The 21,348-nt window shown below is 50.8% G+C and overlaps 1 protein-coding gene across 1 annotated transcript; it reads right to left on the reverse strand.

Annotated features, from left to right (window-relative positions):
• Positions 1-1,670: 1,670 nt before the first annotated feature.
• LOC119934637 (cytochrome b-245 light chain) lies at positions 1,671-15,983 on the reverse strand. The gene is made up of 6 exons (XM_038754191.1): positions 15,884-15,983; positions 8,007-8,076; positions 5,863-5,937; positions 5,381-5,464; positions 4,647-4,728; positions 1,671-2,224 (listed from the first exon to the last, which is right to left on the reverse strand). Exons 1-6 carry the CDS (start codon positions 15,939-15,941, stop codon positions 2,021-2,023), a joined length of 573 nt encoding a protein of 190 aa, XP_038610119.1. The 5' UTR covers positions 15,942-15,983; the 3' UTR covers positions 1,671-2,020.
• Between the last annotated feature and the right edge of the window lie 5,365 nt (positions 15,984-21,348).

Below are 21,348 nucleotides of genomic sequence, written 5' to 3' on the forward strand. Positions count from 1 at the left end.
TGACTTGCCCAAAGTCACACAGCTGACAGTTGGCGGAGCCGGGATTTGAACTCATGACCTCTGACTCCAAAGCCGGGGCTCTTTCCACTGAGCCACGCTGCTTCTCCAAGTACTCTGAGGTACAGAAACTTTGTCCAATCTCTTTATCTTGTCCCTGCTCAAATGCTTAGCACAGTGCTTGACTCAGAGTACGTGCTTCCTAAACACCATCATCACTATTATTAGACAAACACCAGGCAATGTTGTTTTTCTTCATCTGTGAAATGGGGATTTAGCTATGAAAAGTTCTCCCTCCTTCTTAGACTGTGACCCCACGTGGGGCAGGGACTGGGTCCAACCAGATTATATCTACCCCAGCGCTTAGTACAGTGCCAAGGCCCACAGGAAGCACTTAACAAATACCACAGTTGTTATTATTTTTAGAAGCATTCCCCACCAGCTCCTGGGAAAAATGCAGGAAGATAGGCCCCGGAGAGTTCCCTGGAGCAATTTGCAGACCCTCGGAGATGCTGAGGGGACTGCCGGTAGCTCCCACGACCTCCTCTACTGCTCCAGAGCAGTTGTGTTCCCTGCCCTGGTCTCTGTAGACACGAGAGCTGCTCTAGTTAGCTAATGACCTGGCGAAAAAATGACCCGGCTCAGGCTAAGCCTGGTTGGGGGACAGAGTAGCAGTTCTGTGTACGGTTTGAGGGAAGGAGGTAGGTTTACAATAATAATTAAGGTACTTGTTTAGTACTTATTATGTGCCAAGCACTGTATTAATCACTGGAGTAGAGACAAGATAATCAGGTCAGATACAGTCCTTGTCCCACATGGGACTCGCAGTCAAAGTAGGAGGGAGAGCAGGTATTAAATCTTCATTTTACAGCTGAAGAAAATGAGGCAAGCAGCATAGCCTAGTAGATCAAGCATGGGCCTACAGAAGGACCCGGGTTCTAATCCCCGCTCTGCCACTTTCCTGGGCAAGTCACTTCACTTCTCTGTGCCTCAGTTCCCTCACCTGAAAAATGGGAATTAAGACTGCGAGCCCTATGAGAGTACATAGTACATATCTATTCTATTTATTGTACTTATCTATTCTATTACATATCTATTCTATTCTATTTATTTTGTTTTGTTAGTATGTTTGGTTTTGTTCTCTGTCTCCCCCTTTTAGACTGGGAGCCCACTGTTGGGTAGGGACCATCTCTATATGTTGCCAATTTGTACTTCCCAAGCATTTAGTACAGTGCTCTGCACACAGTCAGTGCTCAATAAATACAATTGATTGATTGATTATGAGAGACGGGGACTGTGTCCAACCCGATTATCATCATTATCATCATCATCAATCACATTTATTGAGCGCTTACTGTGTGCAGAGCACTGTACTAAGCGCTTGGGAAGTACAAGTTGGTAACATATAGAGACAGTCCCTACCCAGCAGTGGGATTATCTTGTCTCCACCCCAGTAATTACAACAGTGCCTGACACATACTTAACAAACAACACAGTTATGATTATTACAGAGAAGTGAAGTGGCTTACTTGCCCAGGAAAGCGGCAGAGCGGGGATTAGAACCTAGATCCTCTGAATCCCAGGCCCAGGCTCTTTCTCCTAGGCCACACTGCTTCCCGGGAAGAGGCTGTAGAAGGGAAGTGAGTTCCTTTGCGCAAGGAGGGCCTGGTGAAACACGTGTAAGAGCGCATTTATTATAAAAGGGTGCACTGAAAACCGTAGAACGGGACCAGGGAGGAGGGAGTGGGGATCCAGGCCTTGCTTAAGTGTCCAGGACCACCACGGCTAAGGGGATTGCTCCGGGGTTCCTCCACTCTCCCGCGTCTGAGGTGGAAGACTATGGAGGCTGGCTTTTCAAGGCGAGTTTGCTTTCTTCAGGTCGGGCGTTGGGCGGATGGGAGAGGGGCAGGCCGGGAGAGGGGCACCGGCTGTACCCCGCTATGGGCCTCTTGGGGGTGGCAAAGGGGGCAGGGCTTTCTTCTCGGGTGGGGGCGCGGCGAGGGAGCAGGGAGAGTGCGTCCCCTCACACGACCTCGTCGCTGACGGGGATGGGGTTGCTCTGGGGGCCCCCCAAGGCCTCCCCACCCTCCTCCGGCTGCTTCCTGCGCGCTTCAGCCGGGGGACGGGGAGGAGGCTGGGTGGGAGGCTGCTTGATGGTGCCCCCGATTTGGGGTCGCTCCTTGGGCTTCTGCTCAATGGGTCTCCATTCCTCCCCGTGGATGGCGGCCTGAGGAAGACAGACCGGCCGGCGTTGAGGTGGTGTCAGCAGGGCAGGCCGGCCCGCACCCTGCTCTGAGGGGGCTTGCTGGGACTCCGCCATCCCTCACTGCCCACCCCCCTGGCTTACCTGAGGCTCCCCAACAGCCTTCTCACCTTCTGGGGCCAATCCTGCCAACTTGTACTTCCCAAGCGCTTAGTACAGTGCTCTGCACACAGTAAGTGCTCAATAAATACGATTGAATGAATGAATGAATCTGGGGCAGGCTGCCCCAAGCCCTCGCGGTGCTCAGTTCTCCAGTAAACCCTTACGAGGTTAGAAGCCAGGCAGCGGGGAAGCCCATAACCAGGAAAAGGAGTCGCCGGCCGGACCCAAGCCGGGTCGCGCCGGGTGAGCGGTCTAGACACTCGGGTTTCTCATTAACCCCGCAACAGTCAGTCCTGGACACCTGAGCTCTGGAGCACCAGAGAGGGCCGGAAGGCTCTAGGCCCCGCGGGCCAGGCCCGAGCCTGAGGTCGGGAGGCTTTTGCAGCTCACTCCGGTGGCCCTGGGCAGGCCTAGAAAGAGGACCCAGGAGTACCGGCTCTCGGACCTCAGAAAACGTTGGGAGAATTAACAACATTTAAGTTGACGGCCACAAACCCCGGCTAGGCCCCTCCACCCAAGGGAATGATTAACCTTCCTCATTTATGAGGCTCTGCCAGGGGTGCCAATTACTGAAGCGACTGTCCTGTCCCGCTCCATTCACCCGCTGCCCTGTCTAGAGCCCGGCCCCAGGCTAAGGGGGTCCGACCTGTCTCCCCCTTTTAGACTGTGAGCCCACTGTTGGGTAGGGACTGTCTCTATATGTTGCCAATTTGTACTTCCCAAGCGCTTAGTACAGTGCTCTGCACATAGTAAGCGCTCAATAAATACGATTGATGATGATGATGATGCGGGGCAGCTCCGCAGCTGGTGAAATCTCAGCCCGCCTGGATCCTGTTCAGATACGTCTGATGACTGGGAATTTGTGTTCACTCAATCAATCAGGGGTATTTATTGAGCACTTACTGCGCTCAGAGAACTGTACTAAGCACTTGGGAGAGTACAATAATAGAGTTGGTAGAAACGATCCCTACCTTCAAAGACCTTACAATATGGGTGGGGCAGGGAGGGGAAAAGTGACAGACTCTAAATAATAATAATGATGGCATTTATTAAGCACTTACTATGTGCAAAGCACTGTTCTAAGCACTGGGGAGGTTACAAGGCGATCAGGTTGTCCCACGGGGGGCTCACAGTCTTACTCCCTATTTTACAGATGAGGCACAGAGAAGTGAAGTGACTTGCCCAAAGTCACACAGCTGACAGTTGGCGGAGCCGGAATTTGAACCCATGATCTCTGACTCCAAAGCCCGGGCTCTTTCCACTGAGCCACGCTGCTTCTGTTACAGATAGAGGGGGAACAGTAGAGTTGAGGGAGGTGTGAAAATGCTGAAGGGGCAGTAGTGGAGGGAAATAGGGTACAGAGGCGAGAGATTAGTCAGGATAGGTTTCCTGGAGATGTAATTTTAATATGGCCTTGAAAATGAGGAGAGTTGTGATCTGCTGGGTGTGAATGGGGAGACAGAGTGTGAGAGAAGTCAATGGTGAGACAGATGAGGCATAAAGAGTACTTTGGCATTAGGGGGGCAAAGCAGTGTGGCCTAGTGGAAACAACACGAGCCTGGGAGCTGGAGGACCTGGGTTCTAATCCTGGCTCCTCCGGCTCTCAGTTTTGTCAACTGCAAAATGGTGATTCAATACTTGCTCTTCCTCCTACTTAGACTGTGAGCCCCATGTGGGACAGGGACTATATCCAGCCCGATTAACTGCATCTATCCCAGAATTGAAAACAATGCTTGACACATAGTAAATGCTTAATAAATGCCATTTAAAAAAAAAAAGAAGCAGCATGTCATTTCGGTTGGAGCGGCAGAGGAGCGAAGTGTGGGGAAAGAGAGCTAACTGAAGCCACTAAAACCATTTACAGCGAAGCATCTCTTTGCTCAGCACCTAGTCCAGTGTCTTGCTCTCGGCGTCTGTTCCTAGAAGAGGGGACTGAGGCCCAAACACAGAGGACAAAAGTAAGCCCACTGTGGGCAGGGAAAGTGTCTACCAACTCTGTTTCACCGTACTCTCCTAAAACACTTCTGCGCACGGTGAGTGCTCAGTAAATACGACTGACTGAAGTGAGGGACTTAAGCAGGTGTGGGGAGGGTATTGCCAGAAGAAACCTGCTTGGCTAAACATAATCTGTAGAGGGCCAAACTAGGCAGAGCCAGGTAAAAACCAAAATAAAAAGCAGTGTTTTTTTGGCTGGGCTTTGGACACGGGCCCAAAGCAGACTGAATGAATCAATAACGTTCTTGAGGAGGAAGGTACGGCTAAAGAAAAGAAAGCCTTTACTCACCATTAAATAGATGGCGCTTGCAATGGCCAGACAGGCAGTGCCCAGGATGGTGGCTAACAAGAAAGCGGCAGGGACGGCCAGGCTGTGGGGAAACGGGGAAAGTGTCACCTGCAAGTGTGCTGAGACGGTGCTCGGGGGACGGGAGAGGAGGACGGGAGGCTGGAGTCCAGACCTCAGGGCGGGAGACTATCTGAGTCCGCGGCTCTCCGCCGCTGCGCTCAGGATTCGGCTGGTCTTTATTATCCAGCTGGCGGGCTGGGCCACAGAGCACATCTGCTCCTCTACTGAGCCCCAGGCTGACCATTGAACTGGTCCGGACAGGAGAGAACGGGCCCCGTGGGAGCAAGATTCGGCCACCCTCTGGCCAAGCCCACCAAATGGCCATGTTTTGTAGTGTTCCCATCACCTCGGTGGTCCAGTTAGACGGGGGGGTCGGGCGCCACACTTAACTTGGGCTTCAGAATGGCTCACATGCCTGCCAACCCAGGGCTGGGCGCTCCTTCTGGGAACCTGGCAACCCGGGGAGCTGAAACCAGAAGGAGGCTCACCCGAGGCCAATCTGGGACGCCGCAGGTTGAGGGGCAGAGGGAGGGAGAGAGGGGAAGAGAGGAGGCTGGGAGCACAGGACTTTGGTTTTGTGTCCAATCCGGCACCCTTGTCAGAGACAAAGGACCGGGCTGTCGTTTCCCATCACAAGCAGCCCTTCCCCAGACCCCGAGGCCGGTGCCACTCACGCAAGGTGCAGGATGGAGCGGACGTAGTAGTTCCGGGTGAGGGGGCCGAACAGCTTCACCACGGCCGTCATGTACTTCTGCCCGCTGGTTGGAGGGGAAAGAGAAGGCACGGGGTCACGGCAGATCACGCTGGCTCCCGCAGTCCTCCCATCCCAGCACACCCATCCCAGCGGAGACAAAAGAGACCCCTTTCCCTTCCTCCATTCCTCCCGCCTTCCCTCACGTCCCCCTTGGTTCCGGGGGCCTCGAAAAGGGGGAGCCAGTCAAACCAGGGCCAGAGCTGGAGCCGGGCCCTGGGCCAGAGACAAGGTGCCAGGTGGGGAACAGCAGCCCGGAGGCTTCAGCACTGGCATTCCTTTGGCGCCTTCACCCTCTTCACACCACTTGGACATCCTGCTGGGTGAGCGGCCTGAAACCTTGGCTGTTGGGGAGATGGCAGGAGGGCACGAGGGCCAGGATCCCCACCATGCCAGGACTCTCACCATCGCTCCATCGTGGAACCTTTTTTCCGCTTGCTCCTTGGGTACTCCAGCAGGCAGACTAACACCCCTGCGGCACTGGACAGGCAGGTTAAGGAAGCAGTGGCACTTCTGCCCTCAAACTCGAGGCACTGTTGGGTAGGGACTGTCTCTATATGTTGCCAATTTGTACTTCCCAAGCGCTTAGTACAGTGCTCTGCACATAGTAAGCGCTCAATAAATACGATTGATTGATTGATTGAGGCAGGAAGGCTTAGGGAAAGGGCTGGCCTCCCTCTCTCCTCCTCCCGTCCTCTCTCTCTCTCCTTTCCTCCCTTCGTCCCCTCTCTCATTCATTCATTCAATCGTATTTATTGAGCGCTTACTGTGTGCAGAGCACTGTACTAGGCGCTTGGGAAGTACAAGTTGGCAACATAGAGAGACGGTCCCTACCCAACAGTGGGCTCACAGTCTAGAAGACTCTCACTCTCCTCTCAGACGGGGAGGAGAAGCACTGCCAGTCGGCATGGACGGTCTGAGCGCAGCTGGATGGACTGGCCGATCGCAGCGGGACGGAGCCAAAAGTGGAGCGTGCAAGGAGGAGGCAGGAGGGATTAGAATCAAACCTGGGCTGGGTCTCCCTCCTTCTGCTGCCCCTAGATCCCTGAGGAGCCCCAGACAGCCAGGGCCACCTAGGCAGGAGTCAGACCACATCTTCTAGACTGTGAGCCCGCTGTTGGGTAGGAACCATCTCTATACGTTGCCAACTTGTACTTCCCAAGCGCTTAGTACAGTGCTCTGCACACAGTCAGTGCTCAATAAATACGATTGAATGAATGAATGAATGAATCCTTCTCTTCCTCTTCCTGCTGGTCCAGGGCAAGAGGAGGACTGACATCTCGGCTTCATCTCTGGTCTCTTCCCAAGCTCCAAGGGGCAGAACTGGCCTGTTTCGCTGACAAAATTCCGGAGGGCAAGCCCATGGGGGACATGGCCCTCTTGGCACCAAGACAGTTGGCACATAGGCCCAATCAGCTTTTGCATGGGCACAGATTCCCCTCCTCATCCCTCCCCCTCCACACCCTCACACCCCAGTAGGCAGGAAGAGCGGCCGATGGCTCATAGGCTCCCCTCGGCCTGGCTGAACGAGAGTCTGTTCTGCCGCTGCTGCTGCCTGGGCAATCATAACAAAGTCTGGGCTTTATCTGTCTCAGTCAGTTTTTCAGGAGCATCAAGGGGATCCAATCTATATCCATCAACTTTTCAACGACTTCTATAATGCATTTTTGCGCCTGTCAGTTCCCCAGACCGCATAGAAACAGCAGCCTCAGTGCTGAGCAGGAGCCGGGCCCTGGCTAAAGACTTGCATAACCCAGCCAGGACTCGTTCCATTTCCCTCCCTCTCCAGTGACTGCCCAACTTCCCCTGGGCCAGGGAAACCCAGAACAAAGCCCTAAAGCCAGTGGACCCATGGGCCTTGGCCTCCCTTTAATGATAATAATAATAATAGCATTTATTAAGCGCTTACTATAGGCACTGTTCTAAGCGCTGGGGAGGTTACAAGGTGAACAGATTGTCCCAAGGGGGGCTCACAGTTTACAGATGAGGTAACTGAGGCCCAGAGAAGTGAAGTGACTTGCCCAAAGTCACACAGCTGACAAGTGGCGGAGCCGGGATTTGAACCCATGACCTCTGACTCCAAAGCCCGTGCTCTTTCCACTGAGCCACGCTGCTTCTAAGCCTGGGCCTTTCCTCCCAAGCCCTCTCTTCCCACTCCCTATCCCACTTTTCCCCGTCCCCAGTGAATTCCCCAGGCAGGGAACACTTGAGAAGAGTAAACAAAAAGCACTGTGAAAGAAGTAGCATGGCTCAGTGGAAAGAGCCCGGGCTTTGGAGTCAGAGGTCATGGGTTCAAATCCCGGCTCCGCCACATGTCTGCTGTGTGACCTTGGGCAAGTCACATAACTTCTCTGAGCCTCGGTGACCTCATCTGTAAAATGGGGATGATGACTGTGAGCCCCACGTGGGACAACCTGATCACCTTGTATCCCCCCCTCAGTTCTCAGAACAGTGCTTTGCACATAGTAAGCGCTTAACAAATGCCATCATTATTATTATTGTTGAGACCCCAAAAGGCTTGTCTGCACAGTTATTAGAGGAAAGGATACATGGAGTAAGCCCCAAAGTACCACAGGGTAAACTGGCCAGCTGTGGCTACGATGCCACCGGTCAGGAGAACTGCAAAAAACAAAAATCAATCAATCAATGATATTTACTGAACGCTTACTGGTTAGCACTTGGGAGAGTCCAGTACAATATAGAGAAGGCAAACACGATCCCACAATACGACACAAACATGATAGCTATAATTCCATTTCTATTTGTTAGGGTTATAATTCTATTTGTTCTGACAATTTTGACCCGTGTCTCCATGTTTTGCTTGGTTGTCTGTCTCCCCCTTCTAGACTGTGAGCCCGTTGTTGGGTAGGAACCGTCTCTATGTGTTGTCAACTTGTACTTCCCAAGCGCTTAATACAGTGCTCTGCACACAGTAAGCGCTCAATATTACGATTGAATGAATGAATGAAATTTCCAGCTGTGTGACTTTGGGCAAGTCACTTAACTTCTCTGTGCCTCAGTTACCTCATCTGTAAAATGGGGATTAAGACTGTGAGCCCCCCGGGGGACAACCTGATCACCGTGCAACCTCCCCAGCGCTTAGAACAGTGCTTTGCACATAGTAAGGGCTTAATAAATGCCATCATTATTATTATTATTATTATAAATACAATTGGATGAATGAAAAACAAAGTACAAGTTGTTGCCAGCTTGTACTTCCCAAGCGCTTAATACAGTGCTCTGCACACAGTAAGCGCTCAATAAATACGAATGAATGAATAAATGAATCCCTGCCCATACGGGGCTTCCAGTCTAGGTGGGGATACAAACAATATTTTTATCATTATTTTTATCAATACCACTACTACTACTAATAATAATAAAATAATAGCATTTATTAAGTGTTTACTGTATCAATCAATCGTATTTATTGAGCACTTACTGTGTGCAGAGCACCGTCCTAAGCTCTTGGGAGAGTACACTATAACAATAGAATAGACCCACTCCCTGCCCTAAGCGAGCTTACAATCTAAAGGTGGAGACAGACATTAATATAAATAAATAAATTACAGATAAGTACATAAGTGCTGTGGGGCTGGGATGGCAGGGAGAATAAAAGGGGCAAGTCAGGGTGGCATAGAAGGGAGTTGGAGAAAAAGAAAAGAGGGCTCTTAAAAAGGCTCTTCGAGGAGCTACGCCCTCAATACGGCTTTGAAGTGGAGGAGAGTAATTGATATGAGGAGGGATGGCATTACAAGTCAGGGTGGCATAGAAGGGAGTTGGAGAAAAAGAAAAGAGGGCTCTTCAAGGAGCTATGCCTTCAAGAAGGCTTTGAAGTGGAGGAGAGTAATTGATATGAGGAGGGAGGGCATTACTAGGTGTCAAACACTGCTCTAAGGCCTGCCACCAGATCCCAGGTCCAGAAGCCAGGGTGGTCCTTCAGGAATCAGCTGTTTCACTCCTTCTTAGCCACCTCCTGGGTGTCTCCATTCATTCAATCCTATTTATTGAGCGCTTACTGTGTGCAGAGCACTGTACTAAGTGCTTGGGAAGTACAAGTTGGTGGGAAGTCTCCAGACTGGCTGCATTTGGAGATCCTGTCCCTCCCTCCTCCATTCTGGAGAATCTAAGACTTCCCCTTTCCCTTCCCCCTGCTGTACCACCAAGTAGTCCGGGCCTGGGCCCTGAAAAACCATCATGTAATTCAGGCTGAAGATGCTGCATGTAGCCCTGGGTCATTCATTCATTCATTCATTCATTCATTCATTCAATCATATTTATTGAGTGCTTACTATGTGCAGAGCACTGTACTAAGCGCTTGGGAAGCACAAGTTGGCAACATCTAGAGATGGTCCCTACCCAACAGTGGGCTTACAGTCTAGAAGGGGGAGACAGAGAACAAAACCAAACATATTAACAAAATAAAATAAATAGAATAAACATGAGTAATAAATCCCCACAGGTGCTGTGGGGAGGGGAAGGAGGTAAGGCGAGGGGGATGGGGAGGGGGAGGAGGGGGAGAGAAAGGAGGGGGCTCCTCCCTCCCTCAATGAGATAAGGAAGACCAGAAGGATATCCTGTTCTCCCTACACTGGGAAAAGCTTGGGGCCTTGTTATCCCACCCTGAGGAGAGGAGCCACTCGGAAGCAGTATGGCCCAGTGCTTAGAGAAGCAGCATGGCTCAGTGGAAAGAGCACAGGCTTTGGAGTCAAAGGTCATGGGTTCAAACCCCGACTCCACCAATTGTCAGCTGCGTGACTTTGGGCAAGTCACTTCACTTCTCTGGGCCACAGTGACCTCATCTGTAAAGTGGGGATGAAGACTGTGAGCCCCCCGTGGGACAACCTGATCACCTTGTAACCTCCCCAGTGCTTAGAACAGTGCTTTGCACATAGTAAGTGCTTGATAAATGCCATTATTATTATTATTAGAGCCTGGGACCGGGAGTCAGAAGGACTTGGGTTTTAATCCCAGCTCCGCCACTTGTCTGCTGTGTGACCTCGGGCAAGTCAGTTTGCTTCTTTGGGCCTCAGTTACCTCATCCGTAAAATGAGGATTAAGACTGTGAGCCCCGTGTGGACAGACACCGACCATACCCAACCTGATCAGCTAGTATCTATCCCAGCGCTTAGTACAATGCCTGGCACATAGTAAGCGCTTAACAAATACCATTTTTTTTAAAAGGGCTGGGAGGTGGTGGGGTTCTCTTGGGCCCACTGAGTCCTTTCTAGTTCTCTCTGTTCAATTTCCAGGACTGGTCCCAGCACTGGGAGCGGACTGTGAGCCCACCTTCTAGACTGTGAGACCGTTATTGGGAGAGGACCGTCTCTATATGTTGCCGACTCGTACTTCCCAAGCGCTTTGTACAGTGCTCTGCTCACGGTAAGCGCTCAATACGTACAACTGAATGAATGGTTCACAGCCAGAGCCGACAGGAATGGGCTAATAACTCCCTCGGCCCCCAGGAGGGCCCCAGATATGGCTCTTGGGACACCAGATGTGCAACTTCCCGCCTGTGTCACAAGTTTGACTCCAACCACATTGAGTGGGTTGAAACCAGAACTTTCCTCTAAGACACTCTGTGTCTGTGTGCATGCACGCAAGAGGGGTGGCAGCTTGCAACAGAAGACAAATCCACCCCCACCTTTCCTTCCTTTTCTCAGACCTTCCAAATCCATCGGGATCCTGAGCAGGCAGAGGGGACAGTCAGGCCCACGGCATCCCCCTAAACTGTTCCTGAACTGAGACCCTCTCCAGAGTGAATCCGCAGACCCCCAGGGGGAAACCCAGCTGAGAGGTCCAACACCCAGGATCCCTTCCCCGGTGTTCAAGATCAGCAAACCCCTGCCAGTTTGCCAGCGTCACAGATGAGAGAAAGAGGATATGAGAGAGAGCCCATGCGTAAAAGTGAAAATGAGAGCGAGAGATAAACGAAAAGTCCAGAGATTGAACAAGAAGAATAAGGGAGGAAAAAAGTCACCCTAACTTCTCTTCACCTCCCCACTAAAAGAAATCACCGCACAAGTTTTCTCCGAGGAAATGAGTCAGAAAGCCTGGTGGTGAGAATTTACATTATAAAAATAATAAGAATAACGATGGCATTTGTTAAGCCCTTACTATGTGAAAAGCACTGTTCTAAGGGCTGATATAAAAAACAACTTAGATGCACAGCATTCCCAGACCGAAGTTCTCGCCGGCTAGACCGTAAGCTTCTTGAGGGCAGGGATGGAGTCTCCCAATCACTTCGCTCTACTCGCTCAGAGGGGTGCGGTATCTTTTGAGGCCTTAGGATTGTACACAGAGCATTGTAATAATAATGATAATAACGATGGCATTTGTTAAGCGCTACTGTTCTAAGCGCTGATATAAAAAACAACTTAGATGCACAGCATCCCTAGACTGAAATTCTCGCCGGCTAGACCGTAAGCTTCTTGAGGGCAGGGATGGAGTCTCCCAATCACTTCCCTCTACTCACTCAGAGGGGTGCGGTATCTTTTGAGGCCTTAGAGTGTACGCAGAGCATTGTAATAATAATAATAATAACGATGGCATTTGTTAAGCGCTACTGTTCTAAGCGCTGATATAAAAAACAACTTAGATGCACAGCATCCCTAGACTGAAATTCTCGCCGGCTAGACCGTAAGCTTCTTGAGGGCAGGGATGGAGTCTCCCAATCACTTCCCTCTACTCGCTCAGAGGGGTGCGGTATCTTTTGAGGCCTTAGAGTGTACGCAGAGCATTGTAATAATAATAATAATAACGATGGCATTTGTTAAGCGCTACTGTTCTAAGTGCTGATATAAAAAACAACTTAGATGCACAGCATCCCTAGACTGAAATTCTCGCCGGCTAGACCGTAAGCTACTTGAGGGCAGGGATGGAGTCTCCCAATCACTTTGCTCTACTCGCTCAGAGGGGTGTGGTATCTTTTGAGGCCTTAGAGAGTATGCAGAGCATTGTACTAAGCCTTGAGAATACCACCGATTGATAAGCCAACAGCCCTTCACCCTGTCACCCAGGGTGAGTCAAATTGATCGTGGGTAGGAGGAGTAAGAACCCAGATTTCACTCCTGTGGCTACCTAAGATGTAGGGACTGTATATGTTGCCAACTTGTACTTCCCAAGGGCTTAGTACAGTGCTCTGCACACAGTAAGCGCTCAATAAATACGATTGTAGCGGAGGTCAATGGTTAAGATATTTCCATGGCCTTCTGAAGTTTTGTTGCTTACGTGCATAATTAACGTGAAGTTAAACCTCAGGGGCTGCCTCAGCTTATGGGGAGGGCATTCATTCATTCATTCATTCAATCGTATTGATTGAGCGCTCACTGTGTGCAGAGCACTGTACTAAGCGCTTGGGAAAGGACAGCAATAAACAGCGACATTCCCAGCCCACAATGAGCTTACAGTCTAGAATGGGGGAGACAGACATCAATGTAAATAAAATTACAGATATGTATAAGTGCTGTGGGTTTGGGAGGGCGATGCAGCAGCCCAGCCATAGCCCTATTCTGACTTTTGGGCGGGCCACGTTTCCTGGGCATAAGGAGCATAATAATAGTAATATATTATAATTAACAATAATAATAATAATATTAACAAGTGCTTAGTACAGTGCTCTGCACACAGTAAGCGCTCAATAAATACGATTGATAATAATAATAATAATAATAATGATGGCATTTGTTAAGTGCTTACTATGTGCCAAGCACTGTTCTAAGCACTGGGGTAGATACAAGATTATCAGGTTGTCCCACATGGGGTTCACAGTCTTAACCCCCATTTTACAGATGAGGTAACTGAGGCCCAGGGAAGTGACTTGCCCAAAGTCACACAGTAGACAAGTGGCGGAGCCGGGATTAGAACCCATGACCTCTGACTCCCAAGCCCGTCTCTTCACACTAAGCCACGCTGCTTCCACTGACCCCCTGGGTCGACCCCCCTATTTTAATAATAATAATAATGATAGGATTTGTTAAGCGCTTACTATGTGCCAAGCACTTTTCTAAGCGCTGGGGGGGGGGGGGGGATACAAGATGATCAGGTTGTCCCACGTGGGGCTCACAGTTTTAATCCCCATTTTCCAGATGCACCTGAGGCACAGAGAAGCTAAGTGACTTGCCCAAAGTCACACAGCTGACAGTTGGTGGAGTTGGGATTTGAACCCATGATCTCTGACTCCAAAGCCCGGGCTCTTTCCACTGAGCCACGCCGCTTCTCCACAATAATGTAACAGACATTCCCTGCCCACAATGAGTTTACAGTCTAGAGGAGAGGGGGAGAGGCGGAAGGGGAAAAGAGGAAGAGGTGGGCAGGGGGAGAAAGGGAGGAAGGAGGGTGCACGGGCTGTCTCTCCCATCCCTCGACTCCCTGGCAGCCAAGCTGTGCATGCGTTGCGTGACACACCACAGAGATCCATCGGTGCCATTTACTAGGTGCTGATTTTGCGCAAGATACTGTATTAAGTACCCAGCAGCATACACACCATCCTCTTTCCTGGGAGGAAGCTAAGCCAAATGGAGCACGGGTGTCTCTCCCATCCCTCGACTCCCTGGGCAGCCAAGTTGCGCATGCGTTGACACACAACAGCGATCCATCGGTGCCATTTACTAGGTGCTGATTTTGGGCAAGACTCTGTATTAAGTACCCAGCAGCATATACACCATCCTCTTTCCTGGGAGGAAGCTAAGAAGCCAAATGGAGCACGGGTGTCTCTCCCATCCCTCGACTCCCTGGGCAGCCAAGCTGTGTGTACGTTGAGTGACACACCACAGCAATCCATCGATGCCATTTACTAGGTGCTGATTTTGTGCAAGATACTGTATTAAGTACCCAGTAGCATACACACCGTCCTCTTTCCTGGGAGGAAGCTAAGAAGCCAAATGGAGCACGGGTGTCTCTCCCATCCCTCGACTCCCTGGGCAGCCAAGCTGTGCGTGCGTTGCGTGACACACCACAGAGATCCATCGGTGCCATTTACTAGGTGCTGATTTTGCGCAAGATACTGTATTAAGTACCCAGCAGCATACACACCGTTCTCTTTCCTGGGAGGAAGCTAAGAAGCCACAAATGGAGCACGGGTTGTCTCGAAGCTAAGAAGCCAAATGGTGCACGGGCTGTCTCTCCCATCCCTCGACTCCCTGGGCAGCCAAGCTGTGCGTGTGTTGCGTGACACACCACAGCGATCCATTGGTGCCATTTACTAGGTGCTGATTTTGCGCAAGAGACTGTATTAAGTTCCCAGCAGCATACACACCGTCCTCTTTCCTGGGAGGAAGCTAAGAAGCCACATGGAGCACGGGTGTCTCTCCCATCCCTCGACTCCCTGGGCAGCCAAGCTGTGCGTGCGTTGCATGACACACCACTGTGATCCATCAGTGCCATTTACTAGGTGCTGATTTTGGGCAAGATACTGTATTAAGTACCCAGCAGCATACACACCATCCTCTTTCCTGGGAGGAAGCTAAGAAGCCAAATGGTGCTTAGGCCTGGAGGCCGCATCAGTGTGACGGCCCCTCTCCCCCATCCCATCAGGGGAACCTGGGCCTCGGAGTCCCTTTGCCGGGGTTTGGGGCAGGACAGAGGGGCCCCGGGCAGGGGCCTGCAGGGCTAAAGGAAGGGGGGAATTCCCCCCCCACCCCAGCCCCCATAGTGGCCACCCCCCGAGTGACCTCCCCGGAAACAGGCCAGATGAGGAGAAGGCGAGGCCAGGGAGGCCATCCGGAGGGAAACCTCTCCTTCCTCTTTTGACTTCTACTTCCTCCCACGGTGCCTGCAGCCCCTTTCTGAGACATTTCTCCGTAATTCTGGGTAAAGTCCGAGCCGGAGGGCGGTGGCCGCAGGGCATCGAAGGGGGGGCGTGGGGGGGGCTACTGGACCCCACTGTAAGGGGAAGAGGGGGAGTTCAGCCTGGAAAGTCTCCTCCTCACTCCTCTGCCCCCTCCTCCTGGGTGCCCCTCCCCACTCCAACCCCCACCGATGCCCCCTCCTCCTGGGTGCCCTCTCCCCTCCTCCCCCCACACTGGTGCCCCCTCTTTCTGGGTGCCCTCTCCCCACTTCACCCCCAACCGGTGCCCCCTCCCTCCCTCTCCATTCAATCAATCAATCAATCGTATTTATGGAGCGCTTACTGTGTGCAGAGCACTGGACTAAGCGCTTGGGAAGTACAAGGTGGCAACATATAGAGACGGTCCCTACCCAACAGTGGGCTCACAGTCTAAAAGCCACCCTCTGCCGGTGCCCCGTCATCTGGGTTTCCCCCTCCCCTCTCCGGCCCCAACCGGTGCCCCCTCCTCCTGGATGCCCCCTCCTAATGGGTGCCCCTCCCCACGCCAACCCCCACCGATGCCCCCTCCTCCTGAGTGCCCCCTCCTCCTGGGTGCCCCCTCTCCATTCCTCCCTCTGCCGGTGCCCCCTCCTCACTCACTGAGGCCCGATGCCAGGGCCTGCTCGTTGGCCCACATGGCCCACTCGATCTGGCCCATGGCGGCGGGCAGGCCCCGGCCAAGGAGCGGAGCGCAGCGCAGGACGGGCCCGGTGGACGGACTGACGATTGTTTGGCCGCCTGCCGGCCGGCCAGGCCACACCCCCGCCCTGCCCCTCTCCTCCGGGCAGCCCTCCCTCTCTCCCCTCCCCTTTCCCCGCCCCAGCCGCCCGCCGTGCTCCACCACACCACTACTATTAGGGGAGCGCTTTTCCCGTGCCCAAATCATGAACATCATCATTACCATAATAATAACAGTGGTATTTGTTAAGCGCTTACTAGGCGCCAAGCCCTGTTCTAAGCGCTGGGGGAAATACAAGGTGTTGCCAATTTTGACCTCCCAAGCGCTTAGAATGATAATGATGGTATTTGCTAAGCGCCTACTATCATCATCATCATCATCAATCGTATTTATTGAGCGCTTACTATGTGCAGAGCACTGTACTAAGCGCTTGGGAAGTACAAATTGGCAACATATAGAGACAGTCCCTACCCAACAGTGGGCTCACAGTCTAAAAGGGGGAGACAGAGAATAAAACCAAACATACCAACAAAATAAAATAAATAGGATAGAAATGTACAAGTAAAATAAATAAATAAATAGAGTAATAAATATGTACAACCATATATACATATATACAGGTGCTGTGGGGAAGGGAAGGGGGTAAGATAGGGGGATGGAGAGGGGGACGAGGGGGAGAGGAAAGAAGGGGCTCAGTCTGGGAAGGCCTCCTGGAGGAGGTGAGCTCTCAGCAGGGCCTTGAAGGGAGGAAGAGAGCGAGCTTGGCGGAGGGGCAGAGGGATTGGGGGCATTCCAGGCCCGGGGGAGGACGTGGGCCGGGGGTCGACGGCGGGACAGGCGAGAACGAGGCACGGGGAGGAGGTGAGCGGCAGAGGAGCGGAGGGTGCGGGCTGGGCTGAAGAAGGAGAGAAGGGAGGTGAGGTAGGAGGGGGCGAGGGGATGGATGGACAGCCTGGAAGCCCAGGGTGAGGAGTTTCTGCCTGATGCGCAGATTGATCGGCAGCCATTGGAGGTTTTTGAGGAGGGGAGTAATATTCCCAGATCGTTTCTGGACAAAGATAATCCGGGCAGCAGCATGAAGTACGGATTGAAGTGGGGAGAGACACGAGGATGGGAGATCAGAGAGAAGGCTGGTGCAGTAGTCCAGACGGGATAGGATGAGAGGTTGAACGAGCAGGGGAGCAGTTTGGATGGAGAGGAAAGGGCGGATCTTGGCAATGTTGCGGAGCTGAGACCGGCAGGTTTTGGTGACGGCTTGGATGTGAGGGGTGAACGAGAGAGCGGAGTCGAGGAGGACACCAAGGTTGCCAGCTTGTGAGACGGGAAGGATGGTAGTGCCGTCAACAGAGATGGGAAAGTCAGGGAGAGGACAAGGTTTGGGAGGGAAGACAAGGAGTTCAGTCTTCGACATGTTGAGCTTTAGGTGGCGGGCAAACATCCAGATGGAGATGTCCTAAAGGCAGGAGGAGATGCGAGCCTGGAGAGACGGGGAGAGAGTAGGGGCAGAGATGGAGATCCGGGTGTCATCAGCGTAGAGATGATAATTGAAGCCGTGGGAGCGAATGAGGTCACCAAGGGAGTGCGTGTAGATCGAGAACAGAAGGGGACCAAGCACTGAACCTTTTGGGGAACCCCCACAGTAAGAGGCTGGGAGGGGGAGGAGGAGCCTGCAAAAGAGACTGAGAAAGAACGACCGGAGAGATAAGAGGAGAACCAGGAGAGGACGGAGTCTGTGAAGCCAAGGTCAGATAGCGTGTTGAGGAGAAGGGGGTGGGCCACAGTGTCAAAGGCAGCTGAGAGGTCGAGGAGGATTAGGACAGAGTAGGAGCCGTTGGATTTGGCAAGCAGGAGGAGGTGCCAAGCCCTGTTCTAAGCGCTGGGGGAAATACAAGGTGTTGCCAATTTTGACTTCCCAAGCGCTTAGAATGATAATGATGGTATTTGTTGAGCGCTTACTATATGCCAAGCCCTGTTCTAAGCGCTGAGGGAACTACAAGGTGTTGCCAATTTTTACTTCCCAAGCGCTTAGAATGATAATGATGGTATTTGTTGAGCGCTTACTATATGCCAAGCCCTGTTCTAAGCGCTGGGGGAACTACAAGGTGTTGCCAATTTTTACTTCCCTAGCGCTTAGAATGATAATGATGGTATTTGTTAAGCGCTAGGTGCCAAGCACTGTTCTAAGCACTGGGGGAGATACAAGTTGTGGCCGATTTTTACTTCCCAAGCGCCCAGTGCTTAGAACAGTGCTTTGCACATAGTAAGCGCTTAATAAATACCGTCATTATTATTATTACTATTAAAATGATAATGATGGTATTTGTTAAGCGCTTACTATGTGCCAAGCCCTGTTCGAAGCGCTGGGGGAGATACAAGGTGTTGCCGATTTTTACGCTTAGAATGATAATGATGGTATTTGCTAAGCGCTTACTAGGTGCCAAGCCCTGTTCAAAGCACTGGGGAAGATGCAAGGTGAACAGACTGTCCCACGTGGGGCTCACAGTCTTCATCCCCATTTGACAGATGAGGTCACTGAGGCACGGAGAAAAACAATAATAATGATAATAATAATGGCATTTGTTAAGCACCTACTATGTGCCAAGCACTGTATTAAGCACTGGGGAAGATACAAGGACATCAGGTTGTCCCACGTGGGGCTCACAGTCTTCAACGCCATTTGACAGATGAGGTCACTGAGGCCCAGAGAATAATAATAATAATGGTATTTGTTAAGCGCTTACTGTGTGTCAAGCACTGTTCTAAGCGCTGGGGGAGAGACAAGGTGTTGCCAATTTTTACTTCCCAAGCGCTTAGAATGATAATGATGGTATTTGTTAAGCACTTACTAGGTGCCAAGCCCTGTTCTAAGCACTGGGGGAGATACAAAGTGTTGCCAATTTTTACTTCCCAAGCGCTTAGAATGATAATGATGGTATTTGTTGAGCGCTTACTAGGTGCCAAGCCCTGTTCTAAGCACTGAGGGAGCTCCAAGGTGTTGCCAATTTTTACTTCCCAAGCGCTTAGAATGACAATGATGGTATTTGTTGAGCGCTTACTAGGTGCCAAGCCCTGTTTTAAGCGCTGGGGGAGATACAAAGTGTTGCCAATTTTTACTTCCCAAGTGCCCAGCGCTTAAAACAGGGCTTTGCACATAGTAAGCGCTTAATAAATGCCATCACTATAATTATTACTATTAAAATGATATGATGGTATTTGTTAAGCGCTTATTATGTGCCAAGCCCTGTTCTAAGCGCTGGGGGAGATACAAGGTGTTGCCGATTTTTCCTTCCCAAGCGCTTAGAATGATAATGATGGTATTTGTTAAGCGCTTACTAGGTGCCTAAGCCCTGTTCTAAGCACTGGGGAAGATGCAAGGTGATCAGGTTGTCCCACGTGGGGCTCACAGTCTTCATCCCCATTTGACAGATGAGGTCACTGAGGCACAGAGAAAAACAATAATAACGATAATAATGGTATTTGTTAAGTGCTTATTATGTGCCAAGCACTGTACTAAGCACTGGGGGAGATACAAGGACATCAGGTTGTCCCACGTGGGGCTCACAGTCTTCATCCCCATTTGACAGATGAGGTCACTGAGGCACAGAGAAAAACAATAATAACGATAATAATGGTATTTGTTAAGTGCTTATTATGTGCCAAGCACTGTACTAAGCACTGGGGGAGATACAAGGACATCAGGTTGTCCCACGTGGGGCTCACAGTCTTCATCCCCATTTGACAGATGAGGTCACTGAGGCACAGAGAACAATAATAATGATAATAATGGTATTTGTTAAGCGCTTACTGTGTGCCAAGCACTGTTCTAAGCGCTGAGGTAGATACAAGGTGTTGCCGATTTTTACTTCCCAAGCACTTAGCCCAGTGCTCTGCACACAGTAAGTGTTCAATAAATACGATTGAATGAATGAATACAAATTGATCAGGTTGTCCCACATGGGGCTCACAGTCTTCATCGCCATTTTACAGATGAGGGAGCTGAGGCACAGAGATGAAGAATAATAATAGTATTTGTTAAGCGCTTACTATGCGCCAAGCACTATTCTAAGCGCTGAGGTAGGTACAAGGTGATCAGGTTGTCCCATGCGGGGCTCACAGTCTTACTCCCCATTTTACAGATGAGGGAACTGAGGCACAGAGAATAATAGTAATAATAATGGTATTTGTTAAGAGCTATGTGCCAAGCAGTGTTGTAAGCACTGGGGTAATAATAATGATAATAATGATGGCATTTGTTAAGCGCTTACTGGTAACCAGCCGCGAATAGCCCCTCGCTAAATACTGCCGATTCTGATACCGAGGCAATTCTGGGGGAACCCAAATTTAGATGGACACTCATTTTTCAAAGGTGATAAATCAGGGAGGGAGAAAAGATTTTTCAGGATTATGTTTCGCGGGTACTTTCTTCACCAGAGCAACAAGGAATAGATTACTATTATTATGGTATTAAGCACTGACAAGGTGTAAAGCACTGTTCTAAGTGCCGGGGGGAGATGGCAAGCTAATCAGGTCGGACACAGTTTCTATCCCTCATGGAATTCACAGTTTAAGTAGGAGGGAGAACAGGTACTGAATCCCCATTTCACAATGGAGGAAACTGAGGACAGGTACTGAATCCCCATTTTACAACTGGGGAAATGGAGGCCCAGAGAAGTGAAGTGATTTGCCGAACGTCACAGAGCAGACAAGTGGCGGAGCCGGGATTAGAACCTAGGCCCTCTGATTCCCAGACCTGGGCTCTCCCCACTAGACCATGCTGTTTCCGATAGATCACGACTGAAGGGATACAAAAGTTTACTCCCAGAAAGGAGAAAAACAGTGGCTACCACTCTGAAGAGCTCTCTGAAGAAAGTTCTTTCAACAGATTCTCGTCTTCTTGCGTCCAGGGTGTCAGCTTGGTCTGCTATACTGAGCAGAGACCTAGAAATCAAGGACCCTTAGACCTTTCTCCACTGAGCCTCAACATGAACATCACAAAGGATGCCCTGGGATTTGTAGAAGGAAGGCCCGGCCAGCATTACATGGGCAAAGAGAATTACCACAACTGTAATCCAGAATAATAATAATTATGATACTTGTTCAGCACTTACTATTTGCCAAGCACTGTCCTAACCATTCATTCAATCATATTTATTGAGCACTGACTGTGTGCAGAGCACTGTACTAAGCGCTTGGGAAGTACAAGTTGGCAACATATACAGACGGTCCCTACCCAACACTGGGGCAGATGCGAGTTCATCAGGTTGGACACAATCCCTGTCCCGCATGGGGCTCACACGCTCATCCCCATTTTACAGATGAGGTAACAGGCACAAAGAACACGGTCAACGGTACGCTCTCAAAGGCAAAGAAAATCCGAAAGACACAA

Source organism: Tachyglossus aculeatus, chromosome 11 (assembly GCF_015852505.1).
Source record: "Tachyglossus aculeatus isolate mTacAcu1 chromosome 11, mTacAcu1.pri, whole genome shotgun sequence".
Classification (NCBI taxonomy): domain Eukaryota; kingdom Metazoa; phylum Chordata; class Mammalia; order Monotremata; family Tachyglossidae; genus Tachyglossus; species Tachyglossus aculeatus.